The 20681-nt window shown below is 35.8% G+C and overlaps 1 protein-coding gene across 1 annotated transcript in view; it reads left to right on the top strand.

Annotated features, from left to right (window-relative positions):
* The first annotated feature begins 2515 nt into the window (after positions 1–2515).
* Positions 2516–20681, top strand: part of LOC149785112 (BLOC-2 complex member HPS3-like) — a 126200-nt gene continuing 108034 nt past the window's right edge. Inside the window, exons 1-3 of the mRNA XM_089978881.1 lie at positions 2516–2860; positions 11094–11767; positions 16544–16754. Coding sequence (XP_089835007.1) covers positions 2629–2860; positions 11094–11767; positions 16544–16754 — 1117 coding nt within the window. The 5' untranslated portion in view covers positions 2516–2628. The remainder of the gene's footprint in view (positions 2861–11093; positions 11768–16543; positions 16755–20681) is intronic.

The following is a 20681-nucleotide window of genomic DNA, read 5'->3' as shown; positions in this document are numbered from 1 at the left end:
TTGGTAAATTTGCCATATTGCCTGTTTGGATAACCAATTTTTAGCACTAACGCGCGTAACTTTTGCTGCTTCAGCGAGTTTACTAATTGCTGCGCTACTCCTCCAATATCCTTTTGGGGAATAATAAATCGACTGCATTTATAATTAATTACCAGCACCTAACGCTAATTTACCTTTCATCGCGGATTTTATTAACCAACTAGCTAATTTTTCCTTGAGAGATTTATCAGTGATGGAATTTAGCGCGTGAATTAATTTCACATCCGCGAGATGTCTATGCTGCAGATCTTTACTTTTATAAGCTACATCATGCGCATGACACGCTTTATCAATAGCGTTTATCGGATACTCACCTGGTTTTGGTTGATCTTGATCATCAAGTCTGATATCAAGTCGGGTTCCTGGACCGCAGTAATTATATCCTGGAAGATGTTTTTCTCCTGGGTATTTAGCCCACGGAGTCCCAAGTAGTTTTCCTAATTTTGCTGCAATATCACCTCCGCGTTGCTTTTTTTTTTTAACTTGACGCTGGCTTCGACTTTGATTTTGGATTTGACTTTGGTTTTGGTTTTTCACCTGACTTGCCAGTGGAAATAAATTTAAATTTCTTTGTACCGCATCGCTCACACTTGCCCGTAACCGCAGATCTATTATTTTTTGTTGTAATGGTTGTTAGATCACTTGTCGATGTGCGCGCCCTGCATTTCACACAATATAAATCCATATTTATTTTATATTATTCTAATGGAGATCACTGACTTTTCTGCTATAAGGATACGAGAACCAGTTAAGCATCATGCAGCGCTACCAAATTCTGTTTGTATGATTATCATAGGTCCATCTGGAAGTGGCAAGACGCAGTTGTTACTTAATTTAATAATGAAGTGGGATAAATTATATCTGGTAGCTCCATCTGCAGACGATCAGCGTTGCTATGAAGTGTTAAAAGATTATAATGAAAGCGCAAAATTGTTAAGCGGGGACGATGTTGTTGAATTTATAATTGACATTAATGAAACGCCAAGTATCGATGATATTGATGGATTTATTAATAATTTAGTTGTTTACGATGATGTAATGTTGGATAAACAATCAAATCCAGCTAGGATATTTTCCAGAGGTAGTCACAAAAACACATGTAATTTATGTAACCCAGCGGTATACACAGATCCCTAAAGTGATCAGGGATAACTGTAATATTCTTACTATCTTTAACGGAGTTGATACTCACACGTTACGAAATATTCATCAGACCTGGTGTAGTGGTGATATGGACATAAATAAGTTTAGAAATTTCTTTAGTCGTGCTAACATAACCCCACACGGATTTGTAACAATAAATCTACACGATCCTAGAACACGGTATCGAATCGGGTTAGATAAAATTTTTAATTGAGCAGCAGGGAGGGCGACACTCTCAGCGCGTCACCGACAATCGCGCATTTTTTTTAATACGATTTTTGCGACCCCCCAGGAGGTCGTATTTTGGCGAAATACAGGTGAACCAATTAGAGCCGGTTCGCCCTCCCTGCTGCTGAGTGGGACATCATGCTACATGTCTGCGGCATGGTGCCCCAGTGCTATGCATCACTATAAACTGCCACACTGCAGACATCGTAGCGATATGACTGAATTTTTTTTTAAAGCTACGTTAAAAAATCTAAAACACACACACACACACACATACATACAAATACATATATAATATGCACATATAAGAGTTTTACTAAACGAAGACTGGAAAACAATACATACGGATGACAAAGAAATAAAATGTACAAAATTATTACTGTACACGTTCACATATTATAGTTGAATATATGAAAACATTACATAGTGAGAGAAGTGCAAAATTTTTTTTTTTAAAATTGCACATTATGTCGCGATTTACTACGTGTTACTAAGCGTCTCTCGATGCTTTGTCCGCAAACAGTATGGCGGCAGCCGGGCACAATGATGGTATGGTCTATTTTTAGCACAAGGTAGATTTAAGTACAAGCGCCATATGAATCGCGTAAAAGATGATTTAATTCTGTTATAAAATGGTTATCTGGGTGACAAGTCTTGGATTGATTTCTCCAACCAACTTGGGCGACTTCTCCAGGTACGTTGGGGCGAGTTCTCCCAGGGACGAGTTCTCATGGGGCAAGTTCTCCGCATAGCCAGGCCGACCAGTCCTAACCGACCAGTCCTAATACTAATCTCGTAATGCTGAGCGCATAGCCAAGAAGCTGTTAGTACCATTGTTAGAAGTCTTTGGTATGACTCGGCCGGAGTTCGAACCCACCATCTCCAGCTTCCGGGGCGAACGCTCTATCCACTAAGCCACCGGAGCGGTCGTACACTAATGTAAATCGCAGAAGGCGATTTCTGATAAAGTTTCATTTTAAAACAAGTTCAAAACCTCTCTAGTTTTTCGAGAAAGAGCACAGCGATTTGGCACTTCAAGTTGTTTCTCAATTTGCAAATGCTCACCCAACAGACTCTTATCAGAAAGTGACAAGGTGCTCCGATATGAATCATGTGATTAGAACAAAATGGCGGCCTATGTAGTTAATTATACTTCCACCAAAGAGGTTAATTGAACTAGGGATGAACGCAAAACTCTGAACCAAGCTATAACTAAAAATGGTTAAAATATTAAAATGTTACAATTTCCGCTCGTCAAGCATCGTGCCTGTGGAAAAAGAACCCAAAGTTTTTGCTGGCGGAAACGACAAACTGTTCATTGGCACGACAGGGGCATCAGTTGAAGTGTTTTCCATCCATACAGATGCGGTATCAGGGGAGAAATTGTTTACGAAATTCTGCCGCATTCAGACAGGGGATGATGTATACAATATTCTTTACAACGGGCCTGGTAGGCTTTGTTAAATAGTCTACTTTTTATTAGACCTTTAATATCAACCACACCATTTCAGGGCTCGAATTTAACACAACTTTCTTTGTAGCGAGAAGGACTAGTATATTGAGAAATTTACTAGTCGTGCCAAATCTTTACTAGTCCTGTTCACAAGAAAATGTCACATAGCTTTCATTTACGTTTACCGATTCAATTTAAAAGTTCGAACAACCCGCAACAAAACTGGATGTTTTCTGTATTTGTTTTTGCGAATTGCGTACACCAGTTACACCACATAACGTTCCTTTCCTCGTCATAATTCAGCCATTCCCTGTCTTTTGTCCAAATTTTTCAGAAACTTTCTGTTAAGCTTTTCCCTATCATAAGAATTATTCCTCATCATTCTCATTCAACTTTTGCTTTTTTTTCCAGTGGCTGAACACCTTTTATCAAACGCCACATTTTGCCTGTCTTATAAGGAGGGAATTGTGCCTTGTTTTGAAATATGAGATGTTATAGTATAGCTGACACGAATAATTTAAAGCAAGAAAAGGAATGCCACAGTGTCCTTTATAAGAAAGTCAGCAAGAAACACATTTCAAAACGCGTGTTTTTACCCTCTCCCGCAATTAAATGGCCACTCCCTAACAAAGACTTAACTTCAACGGATGTTCTGCATGATCAAAGCATTGGCTATTGTAAACACTGTTATAAAATATTAGCATCAGAAGATAATGTTATTTTCAGCTTGGTAAAGGTGTGTTCCCATCAAACGAAGCCATCTGACACTCTGTGCATTGTATTTAACAGTTCCAATTACGGTATCATAAGTCGTAAGGTTGGTAATTGTTCCTAATTAATTGAACCTCAATGTATTGTTGAAATTAATAATAAGGCGGAAAATTTTCAAATCTTAGATGCCCATGCTCAAAGATTTTAATTCCCAACAAATGTACGGCATTCTGCTTGGATATCTCGTGTATTCAATTATTTGTTCATTCTTGTAAGGGAAAAATATAAAAACTATTCTTATCATCATAGACAAAGTAATTGTATGGAAAGGATGTGTCAATAATGTAATCGTAATAAATTGATTTAATTCTTGTAATTATTTTGATGGAAATGTAAAATATGTAGTTTCCTGTTTGGGTAGCGAGCAAAAAAAAAATACCTTGAACAAAAAAACGTGCAAACTAATTTCTTCGAATAGTTTTTGCCGTGTTCTTTTGTGTGATATACCGCTTTGTAGTTTGTTACTGTGGTCGAGTGAATAAAGTGTGATACCACGTCATTTTTTCATTTAATTCGTTATCAGATTAATTAGGATCAATTACCAAACTTCCATTGTTAATGACGGGACCATAATTTGCGCTGTTAAGTGAAATGCACAAAATCGGATGGATTCTTTTTCCGTGGCAGAAATTGACTTCATCTTCCCATGCTAATATTTTATGATTGTGTTTACAATGGCCACTGCTTTGATTCTACAGAACATCTGCTAAGTCAAGTCTTTATTAGGGAATGGCATAAACAAATGCTGACTATTGATAACCAAAACTTAATAGCCCATTGGACTATTAACATTATGAAAGTTACTAGTCTGACAGGAAATCTGCTTGCCTCAGGCTAGCGGACTACTGCTAATTTCGAGCCCTGCATTTTAACACGGGGGCTCGTATCATTGCTTACAATCAGATTATATAGTACATGTATGATTTGTAGGTAAATTGTAACCAATCATATGAGCACCTGTGGTTTTAGTTACTATAAATTATATCAATGCTGTATCGGTTTCTTAGCCTTAAGAAGAAACCGTGGAATAATTCATCAATATAATTCAATTTTAAAAACTGTAATTAACATCTTGAATCACCACTATGTCTGCACTATAAATCAAACTTTAAATTATTGGTGGGCTCAGATATTTGTTCCATGTCATTTTATTGATGATTGGTCTTCACTGTTGAGGAGGGGGCCCCGAGTGGCCGAGTGGTCTAAAGCGCTCTTTGTTACGGATCACTGCCATCTCACCTCTGTCTGCGGCGGTTCGAGTCTAAGATTCAGCCAATGTGGGCATGTGAGAAAGCCTGCCAGTAGCTTCTCGTGGGTCGGTGGTTCTTTCCGGGGTTTTCCGGGTTCTTCCTCCACCATTAATACTGGCCGCCATGTATAGCCTATCGTGCTGAAAAATGGCGTTAAACCCCACAACAACAACAACAACAACACTGTTGAGGAGTCAACTACATTATACCAATCTGTCAATCAACCATGAAAATACCACACTCTGAATAACTTGACCTTGAAAATACCATAATCTTCCACAATCAACTTAAAAATAATACATATATGTCACAGCTGATCAAATCCCATTGCACAATATCTCTATTATTTTTCGATATTGGACATGTAAGCTTTTCCAGGGTCCTAGTCCCAGATAAGTGCTTTTCTCCTATTTTAAAACAGTTCATGCAAGGACTAATTTTCATACTTTTTAATCACTGTCAGAGGTCTCACTAGGATTTTAAAACGGAGTACAGGACTCCTAACATGGTAAAAATCAGAGTCCCATTGCAAAAGTTGCAGTCCTGTCCCAGAAACATGTTGAAGTGGCTAAATGTCCATTAAAATGCCTGGAATAAACAGATACAAAACTTTATCAGCTTTATTTATTTGTAATCATTTATTATTCTATAAAAAGCTATGTATTAAAATTGATATCATGTACAAATATATATTTTTACTACAATATAGTCCACTTTTGTCTGTCACATTTCACACAATTTTCTGATGCTTGGTTTTGGATCGTTATTTCCTCCACACTAGGTCCCTCTTCTTTGACTCGCATCATTTGTGTTAAGGTCTCATGTTTTATTCTGGTCCTTTCCTTAGTCTTGATTTTTTTTCTGCACACTGAAGTCTCTCTTGCATGCCATGGATGTCACTGGTGACACCAACACAATCACAACTAGGACTGCAAAGTTTGGAAATCTCTGTACTCTTGAAGTAGAGTTGTACAGGCTTCTGTCAGTGTGCAGTTCAATGAATTTACAACTACCTAGCAAGTAGGTGGTCTCAAGATGTCTCATGCCTAGAAAATGTGGAACTTTACAGATTAGAAGAGCCAATAGTTGCCATTGAGTTTAATTTTCCACATTGTTTACACCCACTGGCATATCACTCTTGTTTGTCAATCAGAATGAATTTTGTAAATCCAAGGAAAGTTTTTATTCCAAACACTAAATCAGGCATCATGCACTTTCTTACACTTGGCTACTGTCCCATCTGAACTATCATTTCTAGCAACTTTAACAGAGTTCTGAATCTCATTAAAATCTTCATCAGTTTTCCATTTAACCCCAAAATTATTATCCAAATTTGCACACGGCATTTTGTCCAAGCCTCGAAGTGCTTTGATTTTGAGGTCGCATGCAATATTTATATGGCTACAATCAGAAACAAACACAATAACGGGGATCACGCTGGGCTTCACCAATGTCGCAAATTGCAATTTTATTTCTTAATTAGTGACAAAATATTCCATCTGGAGATATTTTTGGTGGCAACAATTTTGGCTGATAAAAACTATATATACACTATTGGCTTTTGGAGTGAAGAAATTCAAAGGCACCATGACAGGTCCCCGCAAACTTGGCTACAAATATGCACTGGAATCTATTGTTACATAAACAAATCCTTGTTTCATATTGACAAACCACCCCAACAGAGCATTGTTATATCATAATCTGCTTACGTTAGTATCTGGCCTTGGTACTGTATGCTGTAATATAACCAAAATAGCCATGCAACTGACTAGCTACAATTGACCACCTCTGATCGCGAGAATGGGAAATGACTACAGTCGAAAAGAGGGCAGAAATTTAAAAAATTATGTAACAGAAAAAAATAGTTTTCCTGCAACTTAAAAGAAAATTTGTTACCTCTGAAGCACCATTATATACCAAGCAAATAAAAAAAATCTGTTTCAGTGTTCTGCAATTATTTCATGTTGCTGCAACAGCAACAAACATATTTGTTTGGTCCTTCAAAGAGAGCCTTAGTGGTGCCTTCAATAACACATGCACCTTCATTAAAGCAAGCCAATGACCTCTGATCAAAGGTAGTCAGCAACATACTTAAATAAAATTATTGTTTCATTTTTCATAATGATTAGAACATATTTATTGTACCATGAAACTTTCCTGTTTGCAACAAAAGAGTGCGTATGGAGGACTCCTGCGTGTGTGATTTTCTGCGTCCCAGATAAAAAAATTACGTAATTGAGGGTTTCCGAGATCTCTGGCTGTATCTTAAACCTTTATCTGGCCATTAATGCCCTCTGAGCAATCTATTCCATTTATTCAGTCACATGATACTGCAGTAACTGGTGATTGATAACTGTAACGTGCACAAGTATTATTAATGCATGAATGCATATTGGGTTAAGCAAAAAAATTATCAGCTAATTAAAACAATTAAAACAAATCCAGTCTGATTAATTAGCTGTGTTTTAAATGATTTGTTTTAATTGTGTTTACTCAACCAATATACTCACAAGCAGATTTCAATACACTGAGTCAATGTAATCAGATTAATGAAAGGTACTTTCTTGACATATAGTGCCCTTTCCTTTATGAACTGATTAATTGGTATTTGTTTGGTTATTTAGGTTTAATGCCATTTTTCAGCAGATGATAGGCTATACATGATGGCCAGTATATTTGGTGGAGGAAGAACGGGGCAGACCCTGGTAAGAACCAACAACGCAAGCATTCTCATATACTATACACACATTGGTCAAGCCAAGACTCAGACCAACATGGACAGAGGTGAAATGTCAGTGATTGGTAAAGGCGAGCATCATAGACCACTCGGCCATCCGGGGCCCCTTAAATAATAATAATAATAATAATAATGCTTTATTTATAGAGGGTGACTCATTAGTCAAGGACTATTCTCCCTAGAGGCCCTCTTAAGGAGAGTATAACAATGAACATTATATGAAGATGGCAATAATTACTGTTTATTTTAACATGTTTAGTATTAAAATACTAAATTCCTAAATGACAGTAACAAGTCTTTAATTTTTTTTATTTTAATTGAATATACAGAGGATCAACTTTAACAGGAAATAATACAGTCGAAGTAAAACATACAGTACAGTTTTATAATAAAGGAGTCATCTTGTGTTTACAGACTCACTTATTTTGATCATTATTTTGCCCCCAATTTTTAAAATATATTTTCTACCATAATCAACAAATATCACAAAGGTTATATGATTGTGTCAGAGTTTACATACAGTAAATGAATAGCCACATGAATTGGTAATTTTGATTTAAAAGTTGAACCATAAAAAATGTAAATTAAACCAGCTATGAGGCCTTTTTTCTTAAATAAATCTCAAGGTCAACAGTAGAAAGAAGGCTAATGAGACAAATTCAAGAAGCAAAATATAACTTTTTATACTGCTCCAGGGGCCTTGTGGTTAGAGTGTCCATCTCAGATGCAGGAGGTCATAGGTTTAAATCCTTCCCGAGTCATACCAAAGACTTAGTGTTAACTAACAGCTGTCTAATTTGGTGCTCAGCATGAAGAGGTTAGTGTTAGGACTGGTTGACTTGATGTCAGGACAATGTGACTGGGTGGGACGTGATGCTCTATGTCTGTGGCATGATGCCCAAGTGCTAGACATCATGATAAACTGTCACACTGCAGACATCATAGTGGTATGACTGAAAAATTGTCAAAGCTATATTAAAAATCCCAAAACACACAGACATTAACTTTACACTCTTTCTCCATGCCTTTTTTTCATGAAATGATAACTGCTTTTTTAAAAAATAAATTATAGGAACAATATATGTTGTATATGAATGCTTTTTAGCCAACTCCAGAATAGTATACTGTTTGCTTTTGATTCCCAAAATGGATTACTGTATGTTTTTGTACCCCTGAAATGAGCTTATACTGTTTATATTTGCATATAAGTTGGGTCCAACTGCAAATATCATAGACCCGAATCTGTCAGCACATAATGCATTAGTGGATCACGGATCTATCCTACTTGTTCTACTGATTTGTCCAAATGGAATGCATAGACTCAGATCTACCAGCACTATGTGATGACAGGTCTGGGTCTGTGCAGTTTGAAGCTGGATCCGAATTGTAAGCAAGTATATATATATATATATATATATATATATATATATATATATATACAGGATCTCAATAAACATTTTATACTGAATATTGGTAAAAAAATAAATTTATTCATTTGCTGAGTTTATACAAGAGTACATGGATGAAAGCTATCAGGGATCAATTTCTCTAGATATGTATTTTACAGGCTTTCTAATTTAAGATACAATTAAACAAAAGTTTACAGTAACCTTGTGGGGTCTGACAAAGTTTTACAGTTCAGAAGTATTTCTGCTTTTTGAAAATTTTTAAAATTTGTATTTGCCATGTTAATGAGTACTAATGTCAAATATGAAGGATTTTAATGGTTGCACAATGGATTGTAATGATTGCACTGTGTCACAGCAATAATAATAGCAACAACAGTAAGATAAGAACAGACAACAATGTACAATCACTTCAGTGAAATTATTTGTGTTTTAAAAAAAAAACATTCAGTTGTCTTTGTTTTGCATTATTATTATGGTTTTGCATACATTGCTTACTTTCATGCAGGTTAATAAGTGCTGAGAAATACTTCTTTTTCATTTTGTTTTAAGGGGAATTTTGACCGAAATCAGTTTAATGCATTTCATTAGAAATTGGAAACCCAAGTGAATACTACACTGTGATAATAATAATAATAATAATAACAACTTAAGCATTTGTGCAAACCTTGAAATTTGTAACTTGGCTAAATCTGCATTTAATTTGTGTTCATTGTGCATCTCATTTGTAATTCAAAGTCTCAGAAATGCATTCTGACTTTTGAGTTTTTCATTCTTCTATTTTGGAAGACCACTACGATGGCCTAGTGGTTAGAGTGTCCGCCTCAAATGCAGGAGGTCATGGGTTTGATACCCGGCCGAGTCAAACCAAAGACTTATAAAAGTGGTACTAACAGCTGCCTCGCTTGGCGTTCAGCATTAAGAGGTTAGTGTTAGGACTGGTCGGCCTGGTGTCAGGATAATTTGACAAGTGGGACTTAATGCTACATGTCTGCGGCATGATGCCCCAGTTCTAGACATCACTATAAACTGCCACATTTCATACATTGTAGCGATATGACTGAAAAATTGTTAAAGCTGTGTTAAAAATCCAAATCACATCACATCTTTTTGGGAATGCGTTTACTAAAATCATGATTTACATTTTCGTTATTACAATATGCAGATATCTGTTATTTAAAGGGAGATAACTGTTGCTTTTTTAAATTGTCATATGAAAAGTGTGCTTTATTAAAACAGAAAATGCATGAAATTAAAAAGATAGCATTGAATTTATAATAAAGTATAAACACACATGTGGTAGATGTAAAAATATTATTACAAGATGTGGAGTGTTTCTCATTAAATGTTATGTTTTTTTAAATATTTTTTTTAAGCAAAATAATATCACTTTTGCCAGTAATGATGTCATCACATGAGTTATTTATCTATTTCATGGCGTATAAGTGGTAAAAACTTTTCCCTGTAAAGAATATAATAAGAGATTAAAATCCGAGAGAGTTTTTGAACATGTAAATTCAGAAGCAGTCCAAAGCATGGGTTAAGAAATTTACAAATATATTTACTAAATGCATTCACGTTTCATTTTATTTTCTTCATTATTCATTGTTCTGCTTATGTATTTTTCCTTCAAACTGCATTACTTGATTTGTTTGTAATCATTCTAAATTGTCTGCATTTGTTTTGCAGTCAGCCTGCATCCTTTTTTCTTTCTTTTTGTTGTTGTTTGTTTTGTTTTAGAGGTAAAATGGCTTGTTTCAGGCCTTATATTAGCATAATGCTATATGATACATGTCTCATTTAAGAAAATAGTTCCTGCCTATAAACTGATAGAGTTTAGGTCCATCATTCAAGGAAGCAGACTGACAGAATTGCATGATATTACATAGTCAAACAAATGTGATTACCTAGCTAATGTATGTTAGCAAAAGTTTTCCAGAGAAAAGTGTTGTATACGTCATAGATCACTTCACAGTTTTCCCTTTAAAAGTATTAAAGTAGAATGTACTTCTTAGAGCTATTGGTATACCTAGACAAGATGTAACCTAATATTCATTTTATTTCAGGAAACTACGTGGCCACCATAGAATACAGAAAATCAAGATCCTCTGAACTTCATTCCGTCAAAATCTACTTGAATTGGGAGGTAACTCATAAAATTTCCAATGCCAGAACTCGGATACGGATGTCTGGGCAGGGTTTTAGAGGAAATGCATATGACACTCAAGATGACCGCCTTGAAGTCATAAATTTACCATGCCCTGAGGTTCCAAGAATCATTGCATCCTGCCAAGAAACAGGAAACTTTGCCATAGCTTTTAGGAATACAGTGATGCTTTACCATATTGTTGAAAAAACAGTTCCAAATTCAATGTCAACATATCTAGATATGGAAATTTTCTTAGAAATAGAGTTTGACTTCACAGTTAGTCATCTAGCAGTATGCGAGGATTACCTTGCTGTCACATCTAGGGATTCAGCCAGAGTTTATAAAATTGTCTATTCTGAGGATAGCAGTTTTAACAAGCATGTGTTTGGAAAATCAAGATCACGAATGTCATCCTCTTCGATATCTGCAGGTGGCGAACCTAATGAAATTAAATATAGGAGGCTGTCCAACACACTCTTTAAAATACTCCCAGATGATCACAGATTTGGGGAAGGAAACAACTCAAAATTTTCCACCATCGGAGAAAGAGGTTCCCATACTCCAAGTCCTGCACAATCAACAAAGTTTAAAGTAAGGAACATATATGCTCAGTGAAATTAAATAAATAATCTCCCTTTGCCATACATAAACTCATGGATCAAAACTGATGTTAGCAAGCTGCATTTTTTGTTATAATTCTTATACGACAGTAAGTATTTTGTACCTGAAAATAGTTTCTCACAAATGATACATATATTATGTATTCCAAACAAGAAAAGACTGCTCCGGTAGCCTAAGTGGTTAGAGCATCCTCCTCAAATGGAGGAGGTTTCAGGTTCGAACCCCAGCAGAGTCATACCAGAGACTTATAAAAATGGTACTTGCAGCTGCCTCGCTTGGTGCTCATCATTAAGGGGTTAGTGTTAGGACTGGTTGGCCTGGTGTCAGGATAATATGACTGGGTGGGGCATCATGCTACTTCTCTGCAGCATGATGCCTCAGTGCTAGACATTACTATAAACTGCCACACTGCAGACATCATTGCAATATGACTGAAAAATTGTTAAAACTACGTTAAAAATCCAAATCACACATGCACACACCAAAGATGACAAATGTGGACATCGAGAATAGTCCAATTTTTGCAAGCAGAAAAATTACAGAATGATACTAGTACTAAGAAAAGTTCATTTTGTTACCATTAAACAAGGGACCATGCTGGCTTAATGGTTGGTGTGCCAGACTTGTGACCAAAAAATGGTGAGTTGGAATCCTACCATAAGATTGGTCTGGATCACCTAATGTGATGTCTCCTTGGGCAGTGAACATTATTTCAGTGGCCTGGCACTAAATAACCTACTTGTTTTGCTGTGTCAGCAAACAAAAAGATAAACTGAATAATAAGGTGCCTTTATGATGAGCACTAGTTAGATTTCATTAATCACTGTAAATAAAGAGTTTGATGGACTCTGGAAACCAATCCACTGATTTGGGTGATATTAAGGATTTTTAAGGGCACCTTCATGGACTGAAACCTGACCCTGTAGATTTTGCTCTGCCCACTAAGCTATTCAGTTAAAATAATTTTTATTTCTTCCCAAAAATGACGATGCCTCGCAGAATAAATTTAAGTAAAGTTTGAAAATTTCATTACAGATTGACAGAAAAGTTTGGGTGTTAAACAGGTTTTACAAAGATAAAACCCAGACATACAAACTTACACAAAAATCTGGTTATGTAAGTGGTGACACCTGTTAGGCTGGTTCATGATACAATCACCACTCTGGTGGCCTTATGGTTAGAGTATCCACCTCGGATGCAGGAGGCCGTCTGTTTGAACGCCAGCCGAGTCATATCAAAAGCTTTTACAAATGGTACTAGCAGCTGCCTCACTAAGTGCTCAGCATTAATAATAATAATAATAATGAGGACTTTGTATAGCGCCTAATCTTTAGAAGCTCTAAGCGCTTTGCAACATTAGACAACACCTATAAGATAAACAAACATATATAATGATATGATTACAAAAACAAACACCATGAAATTAGAAAAGATAAAAAACATGCTGAGAATATTTAAGATAGGAAACATTATTAGGTCTTTAAGTTTGTTCTTGCAGTTGAAATAAGTGAGTCTTGAGAGCACTGTTGAATGGGATCACTGTGTCTTTGTGTCTAGGTTCAGTGGGCAATTTATTCCATGTTGCTGGGCCCAGGTATGCAAAAGAACACTGTCCATATGACTCTGTTTTCATAGTGGGAATAATGAGTATACGATTGTCGGAAGAGGAGCGTAAGTATCTTGCTGGTGTGTACACATGGGTGAGGTCAGATAGGTATGTTGCGCTGGAGTCCGTCAGTGAAATGTAGCACAGAGAACAAATTATGTGCTTGTTTCTGGATCGAATGGATAGCCAGTGTAGGGTACAGAGCAGCAGGGAGGTGTGCTCTGATCGTGGTACTCTAAGTATGATCCAAGCAGCTGTGTTTTGAACTTTTTGAAGTTTCTTGAGTAGATACTGAGATGAACCAGACAGTTGTTATTGTAGGGTTTAATGCCATTTTTCAGCACACGATAGGCTATACATGGTGGCCAGTATTAATGGTGGAGGAAGAACCTGGGAAAAACCCCAGAAAGAACCACTGACCCACGAGAAGCTACTGGCAAGCTTTCTCACATACCCACGTCGGCTGAATCCTAGACTCGAACCCACGCAGACAGAGGTGAGATGGCATTGATCAGTAATGGAGAGTGCTTTAGACCACTCGGCCACTCGGGGCCCCTGAACCAGACAGAATTGAGTTACAATAGTCCAGTCTTGAAAGTACTAATGAACACACAAGTGTTTTAGTGGCATCAACTGAAAGATATTTGCGAATGGAGCTGATGCCTCTCAGCTCAAGATATGCAGCCTTGCATATGTTCATGACATGTTGGCGTAATGTGAGAGTACTGTCCAGAGTAACAGCTAGGTTTCATACTGACTGTGGTAATTTAATGTTGGTGTTGCTGATATTTATTGTTTGAGGTAAAGGAGGTGAATGAGAAAGTCTTTGTGTTGTAATCAGAATGGCCTCAGTTTTATCATCATTCATCTGCAGCTTGTTACATGTCATCCATGATTTCACATCAGAAATGCACCTCTCTACACCTTGGATGGTAGCATCAACTTCAGTTGGATGGCTAGATTTGTATATTTTGGTGTCATCAGCATACAATTGGTGAGACACTGGATGATGATCTATGACACTTGAGAGCGGCTGAGTGTATAGAATGAAGAGAACATGTCCAAGAACAGACCCCTGTGGAACACCACAACATAGATCAACTGGGCTGGAGTGTATTCCATTTGCAGACATTTGTGTCCTGTTGACCAAGTAGGACTTGAACCACAGTAAGGCTGTATCATGAATGCCAAATACATGCTGGAGATGGTGAAGTAATATATCATGGTCTATTGTGTCAAATGCTGCAGACAAATCAAGGAGGGTGTGGACTGTAATCTCTCCATTATCCAATGCAGAGAGAATGTCATTAACTACTTTTAGAAGAGTAGTTTCAGTACTGTGGCAAGGGCGATATGCAGATTGTACATTGCTGAAAAGACTGTTTGAATTCAGATAAGATACAAGCTGGGATAGAACAACTTTTTCTAAGATTTTTTTATAAGAATGGGAGATTAGAAACTGGGCAGTAGTTCTTTAAATCGTTATGGTCTAGTGTTGGTTTCTTCAGCAGAGGCTTTACAATAGCAGTTTTGAAAAATGATGGGAATTCCCCTAATGAGAGAAAGGTATTAATAACATCAGTTAGTGAAGGCAATACTGGGTCTAAGCACTCAAGCAGCAGTGATGTTGGAATTGGATCAAGTTCACATGACTTTGGTGCACTCTTCATCAGGATTGTACGTATGAAATCCATAGGTTCATAGAGACAGGTTCAGATGCTGCTAATGGTTGCCACTCAAATTCTGTATCCCAGCTGTATGGTGATGACGAGTCAATTGATATTGTGGTGTCAAGCTTATCTCTAATGGTTTGTACTTTGTCACGGAAGAAATTTGCAAACATGTTCGGAAGGTCAATTGGAGAGAAGGTAGTTGGAAGTGGTGTAGATTTGTTCCATAACATTAGCTTGTTAGTAATCTTGAAGAGCTCTTTGCATCTGGAACTTTCCATTATCTTAGTAGTGTAGTGGGCTGATTTCGCTGCATGGACTATATTTGTGACATTCTTCTTAGCGGCTTCATAGATTTGCTTATGAATAGTGCGTCTGGGGGGAAACCCAAAGCCTCTCAGCTTTACGGCAGTCTCTTTTAGCAGGGTGAAGCTGGTCCCTAACACTGCTATACCATGGAGAACACTTTTGAATTGATACTCTGCACTTGGTAGCTGGGGCATGTTTGTCGAGCAAGTTAGAGGTTAGTGTTCGGACAGGTTGGCCTGGTGTCAGGATAATGTGACTGGGTGGGACATGAGGCTACATGTTTGCAGCATCACCCAGTGTAGACATCATTATAAACTATCACACTGCAAACATCGTAGTGATATGACTAAAAGATTGTTAAAGCTATATTAAAAATCCACATCTCGCACACACACACACACACACGATACAATCATAGCTGTTTGGGATATGCCATGCTAAGCTAAGATGTTAAATTGTGCATCGCAGAAGCAAATCAAGTTTTCAGTTGAAGTGGCAAAGAGTATATTTATTTCAAATCTCATATGACGAGTCAGTTTAATTACACAATTTCACTTTTTGTCTAATAAATATTGTTGATGGAGACTAGTATATTTAATGACATTGAAGTTGCATGAATTAGTCATCATAATTGTTCCGTCATTAAATGGTAATGAACTCATTTCTATTTTTCACCTAATTAAATTAATACCTGACAGTGTCACTATCTGCAATTGATAAAATTTAAAGCAAAATTTAAAACCTCTATTTTTATAGAAAACAGGCTAAATTTTGTGACAAAAAATAACCTGTTTCACAGCAAATTGTGTCCTCAGTCAAAAGTTTTTAAATATTTTGACTTTACATTACATGGCAGGTTTAATTCTCTGAAAATCATCAGTCACCAACTTTATTCTGTACAGTAAAACTAGGTTATGGAAAGACTTTTGTTTTCTGGATTTTAAATAAGCTTCTTATCACCATGAATTCAGTTGTTATATGTGGTTGGAAATGTTGAAAATATAAGTGAGCATACATAAGAGATATTGTGTGTGTTTGTGTATATATGTATGTATATATGTGCATATATATATATATATATATATATATATATATATATATATATATATATATATATATATATATATATATATATATATATATTGTGTGTATATTTTACAGTATGTGCAGAATTCTCACATTGAAGATGATGTTGACTTTGTGCAATGGAAGTTTGAGGATGATCAAAATGATTTTGATCCTGAACAGTCTTTCAGGAATTCTCGGGCTCAGAGACCTGACTCAAAAACACTTTTCCTTCCTGGTCTTGAGGCGGTGGGCTGGGATGTATGCATAACATCTTCCTCACAGCCCATCATCAAAGATCATAGAGGTGAGTTCGATGCTAACTTCACTTGTCTTTGGCTTCTAATCAAGCTTGTGCTAGCAAACAGTGAACAATATGATTTTATATTTCATAGGATTCATGAGGTCATGAAACCTAAAATTAATTGAACACTGTATGAATGGCAGTAGGGTAACAAAGAATATTTTTTTATTGTGTGTAAAGAATTTGCAAGCTTCATAACTTCATCTGTACCAGGGATCTCAAACTCAAACCACTCTGAGGGCTGCATGAGGGCATTTTCAATGGCCCAAGGGCTGCACCACCTTTGTTATCTCTCATGACACCTTGTGACGCCAATCATTTTGCAGGCCACAGGATACTGCTTGGTGGGCCACTTGTTTGAGACCCCTGATCTGTATAATATGAAGTTCAATTCTTTTAATTACAAATAGTTATAAAAGTAATTGAAGATCTTAGGAAATAAATAAAAGAATTATGTTTTGACCATTGTTTACACAAAATGTCAGAAACCCCCAAAAGTACACATTAATAGATAAGAAGTTCCTTGCTGGTGTTATGGAGTAACCATATGATGTAGCTTTGTCCAATCAAAATTAATGCTTGTGTAATTATATTAGTGTCACTTTTCCTGTGCATTAGTTCAACATCACATGCTTGGACCATGATTTGTAGATGACTTGCATTTGAGGAACAGAAGAAGCCTCTCTTTTTTGGGTCAGAATGTTAAAGATAAAAGGTCACTATAACTGGAAAAGACTAACTAGTTTCTTCACAAAAACATCAGATCTTGACCATGTACCTTCACAGAGGTTTGTGGATGACTTACATGTTGGCTGCCTAGGACTTAAGAGTAAGAAAGAAGCCTTTTCATTTCGAATCAAAGTTCAAATTCACTCTAAGTAAGGAAGAAAACTGATTTTTGCATAATAAATTTGGGTTCACACTACATATCATGGCCAAAGTTAGTAAATGGTTTTACTTGAAATAAAAGTATAGTGAAAATAGAGGGAATCTTGGCATGAGCTGCAGAGAAAATTTAAGGTATTTATCTTCAACGATTTTCAGGAAAAACAACTTATTAATATTTCAGTAGATTTGATGATGTCATTTTTTATTTCATTTCTGAAGGGAAAAGACATGAAAAATAGTACTTATACTTTTATGCCATAATTTTGGATAACTTAAGTAAATCAAAATTAAGAATTTTAAATAAATTTAAATATATTAAAATTTCTTGAAATCTCAAAATTACTTTTAACTAACAGTTCTCTTATTTCATCAAACACCTTTCAGATGTTGTGCTTATGACAAACATACCCATTCGTCTCTCCGGGAAATTTAAACTTTCAGTTCCACTGAAGATAAATCAGTTTTATTATCTTCTCACCTAACAGTGTGTTTATCAGTACATTAAAATGAATTTAAAGACAATATATTGTGAAATAAAAGACAAAGGAAACACTTTTTTATATCTTTATATAATGTTAAAATTATTTTACTTTTTTTTTTTCTTCTCGTATCTGATGGTATCAAAATAATGCATGGGTAAAATGTTTTTAATAAGTTACCTTCCTGACGAGTCTGTAAATGTGGAAAAACTAGATGATAGATTTTGCTCATATTTAAAAACTACATGGCAGATTTTTGCTAATATTTAAAAACTATATGACAGATTTTCGCTCAAAATTTAAAACCTACTTGACAGATTTTTGCTCAGATTAAAACCTATATAACAGATTTTTGCTCAGATTTAAAAATCATATGATAGATTTTGCTTAAATTTGAAAACTACTTGACAGATGTTGCTCAAACTTTAAAATGACATGACAGATTTTTGCTCAGATTTAAAAACTGCATGACAGATAATTGTTCAACCTTTCAATATTCTTTAAGATGTCATCTGAATTTTTCTTATGTTTATATCTAGATAGGTATAAAAGCAGTAAATTGATTTTGGGGTGAAATGGGAGGGTCATGGTGGCTCCCAGAAGAATGGGTTTCATAGACTCACTTCTAGATGAAGTTCCTTGACCAAACTTTGTGGAGGGCTTATTTTTAGGGTAATAAAGAAACCTATCGATTTTGAGTACTTGTGTTAAGAGATTATGGTAGTCGTAAGTCTAATAACAAAATAATTGTTTCTGCATGGTAAGTTTAATTCAAGACTGCATACCTTGTCCATCAATAATCTCCAATATCAGCCATGCCCTACTAGTGCAAACATAAATGACTTAACCACAGGGTGGGTATCTAATGTACCATACACCATGCCCTACTAATGCCAAAATAAATGACTTAACCACAGCGTGGGTATCTAATGTAACATTCACCATGCCTTATTAGTGCCACAATAAAGGACTATTAAACGTAGGGTGGACATTTGATATGCCATATTTGCCAGCTTATAAGATGGTACTTTTTTACCGGAATATCTCAGCTTCGTCTTATACACCGAATCCACTTATATACGGATTATGTCATCTGAATCACTTTATTGTATTTTTCATATGTAAAAAATTCTCCAAGAGTACAAAGAATAATGTATAAAAAAATATTTAATTTTGGGGAAGAAATTGTGTATGAAAAAATATAGGATCCCACATTGAGTATTTTAAACAATTACATGATCATCAGTATTAAAAATTAGCATAGATCGGATGTAATTAGACTACAGCAGCATGCACCAGTAATGTACATTGTTTCTAATATACATTGTTTAAATTTGATTACATATATGTCCGTTAGAATTTGCAAGTTAGAAGATGAATAACCATGACAAGGACATATTCCATCACAATTTTCTTCTTGCACCTAATGATCAAATAAAACATATGCACCATTGAGAGATAGAGAGGGACCAATTTCTTCACAGTTGTAAATAAGTATTGTTCACTTACCTGATGATTGATCTTACTCATGTACAAGTGCAGTACGATATTCCTATATCAATTAATACCACTGGGTAAGCGATTCATTCTAGTTTTTGTTGTCACTTCCATTATTAGAAGAATCACATGGCTTTTTAGTGGTATTTACATGCAAATTAAATATGCTGTGACTGTATTTAGTCATTCCAAGCTAACACCTGTTTGAGGTCCAGATTCGGCAAACCTGATCAGATTAGCGAGGCTACCAGTAGGAAATGAGGCTACCAATGGGTATGATGAATACCTTACCATATAATGAAAGGAAATACCAGTTGGTTACTAGTGTAAATTTCTCAGCCAGTGACATTTTTTTACTTGCCGATGGAACCGACAGCAATTTAAAGTACATCTAGCATGAACAAAGATAAAAACAATTGCCGCCTAAGTACAGGAAGAGTACATGCACTTTAAACAAAATTTCATTATTGTGAATGGAGAGTTTATTATACTTGCAAAGAAAATTAGACAGCATGAAAAATGTTAAATGTTTTCTCTTTTTGACAAAAGCTTCAGCAACACAGTGGCAATAAGGTAAAAAAAAAAAAACAACAAAAACCCCTACAAAGAACTGAAGCCTCTGTTTCTCACATATATCAGACCACATTTTATGTTGATCATGACATGCAAGAAGAAAACAAATGAGATGGAATAATATGAATCCTTGTCTCTGTATCTCTCCCCCCCAACAACAACAACAACAACAAAATTGGAAAAAGCATGAAACCAGAAGTTATTATAATTTAATTCTACACAGCATGACAAGTTTTATCCTATCTGTAACTCAATAAATTTTTGGGTCAGCATCATCATATGTAGCTAAAAGCACATAATACATTTAAAATACTTTGTGTGAAACAAATTAGTTGCTTTTAGTTACATTTAATGATCCTGACTAGAAAGGTTACTGAGTTACAGAAAGATAAAATTTGTGATGCTGTGTGGAACGAAGTAGACAAACACAATCCAAGGTATTACTCTGCCCTTGTCTTATACTCAGCATCAACTTATATATGGATGAAGGATG

Source organism: Sinohyriopsis cumingii, chromosome 13, assembly GCF_028554795.1.
Source record: "Sinohyriopsis cumingii isolate HCF-2022 chromosome 13, ASM2855479v2, whole genome shotgun sequence".
In the NCBI taxonomy this organism is placed as follows: Eukaryota; Metazoa; Mollusca; class Bivalvia; order Unionida; family Unionidae; genus Sinohyriopsis; species Sinohyriopsis cumingii.
This window is presented reverse-complemented; position numbering and strand designations above follow the sequence as displayed.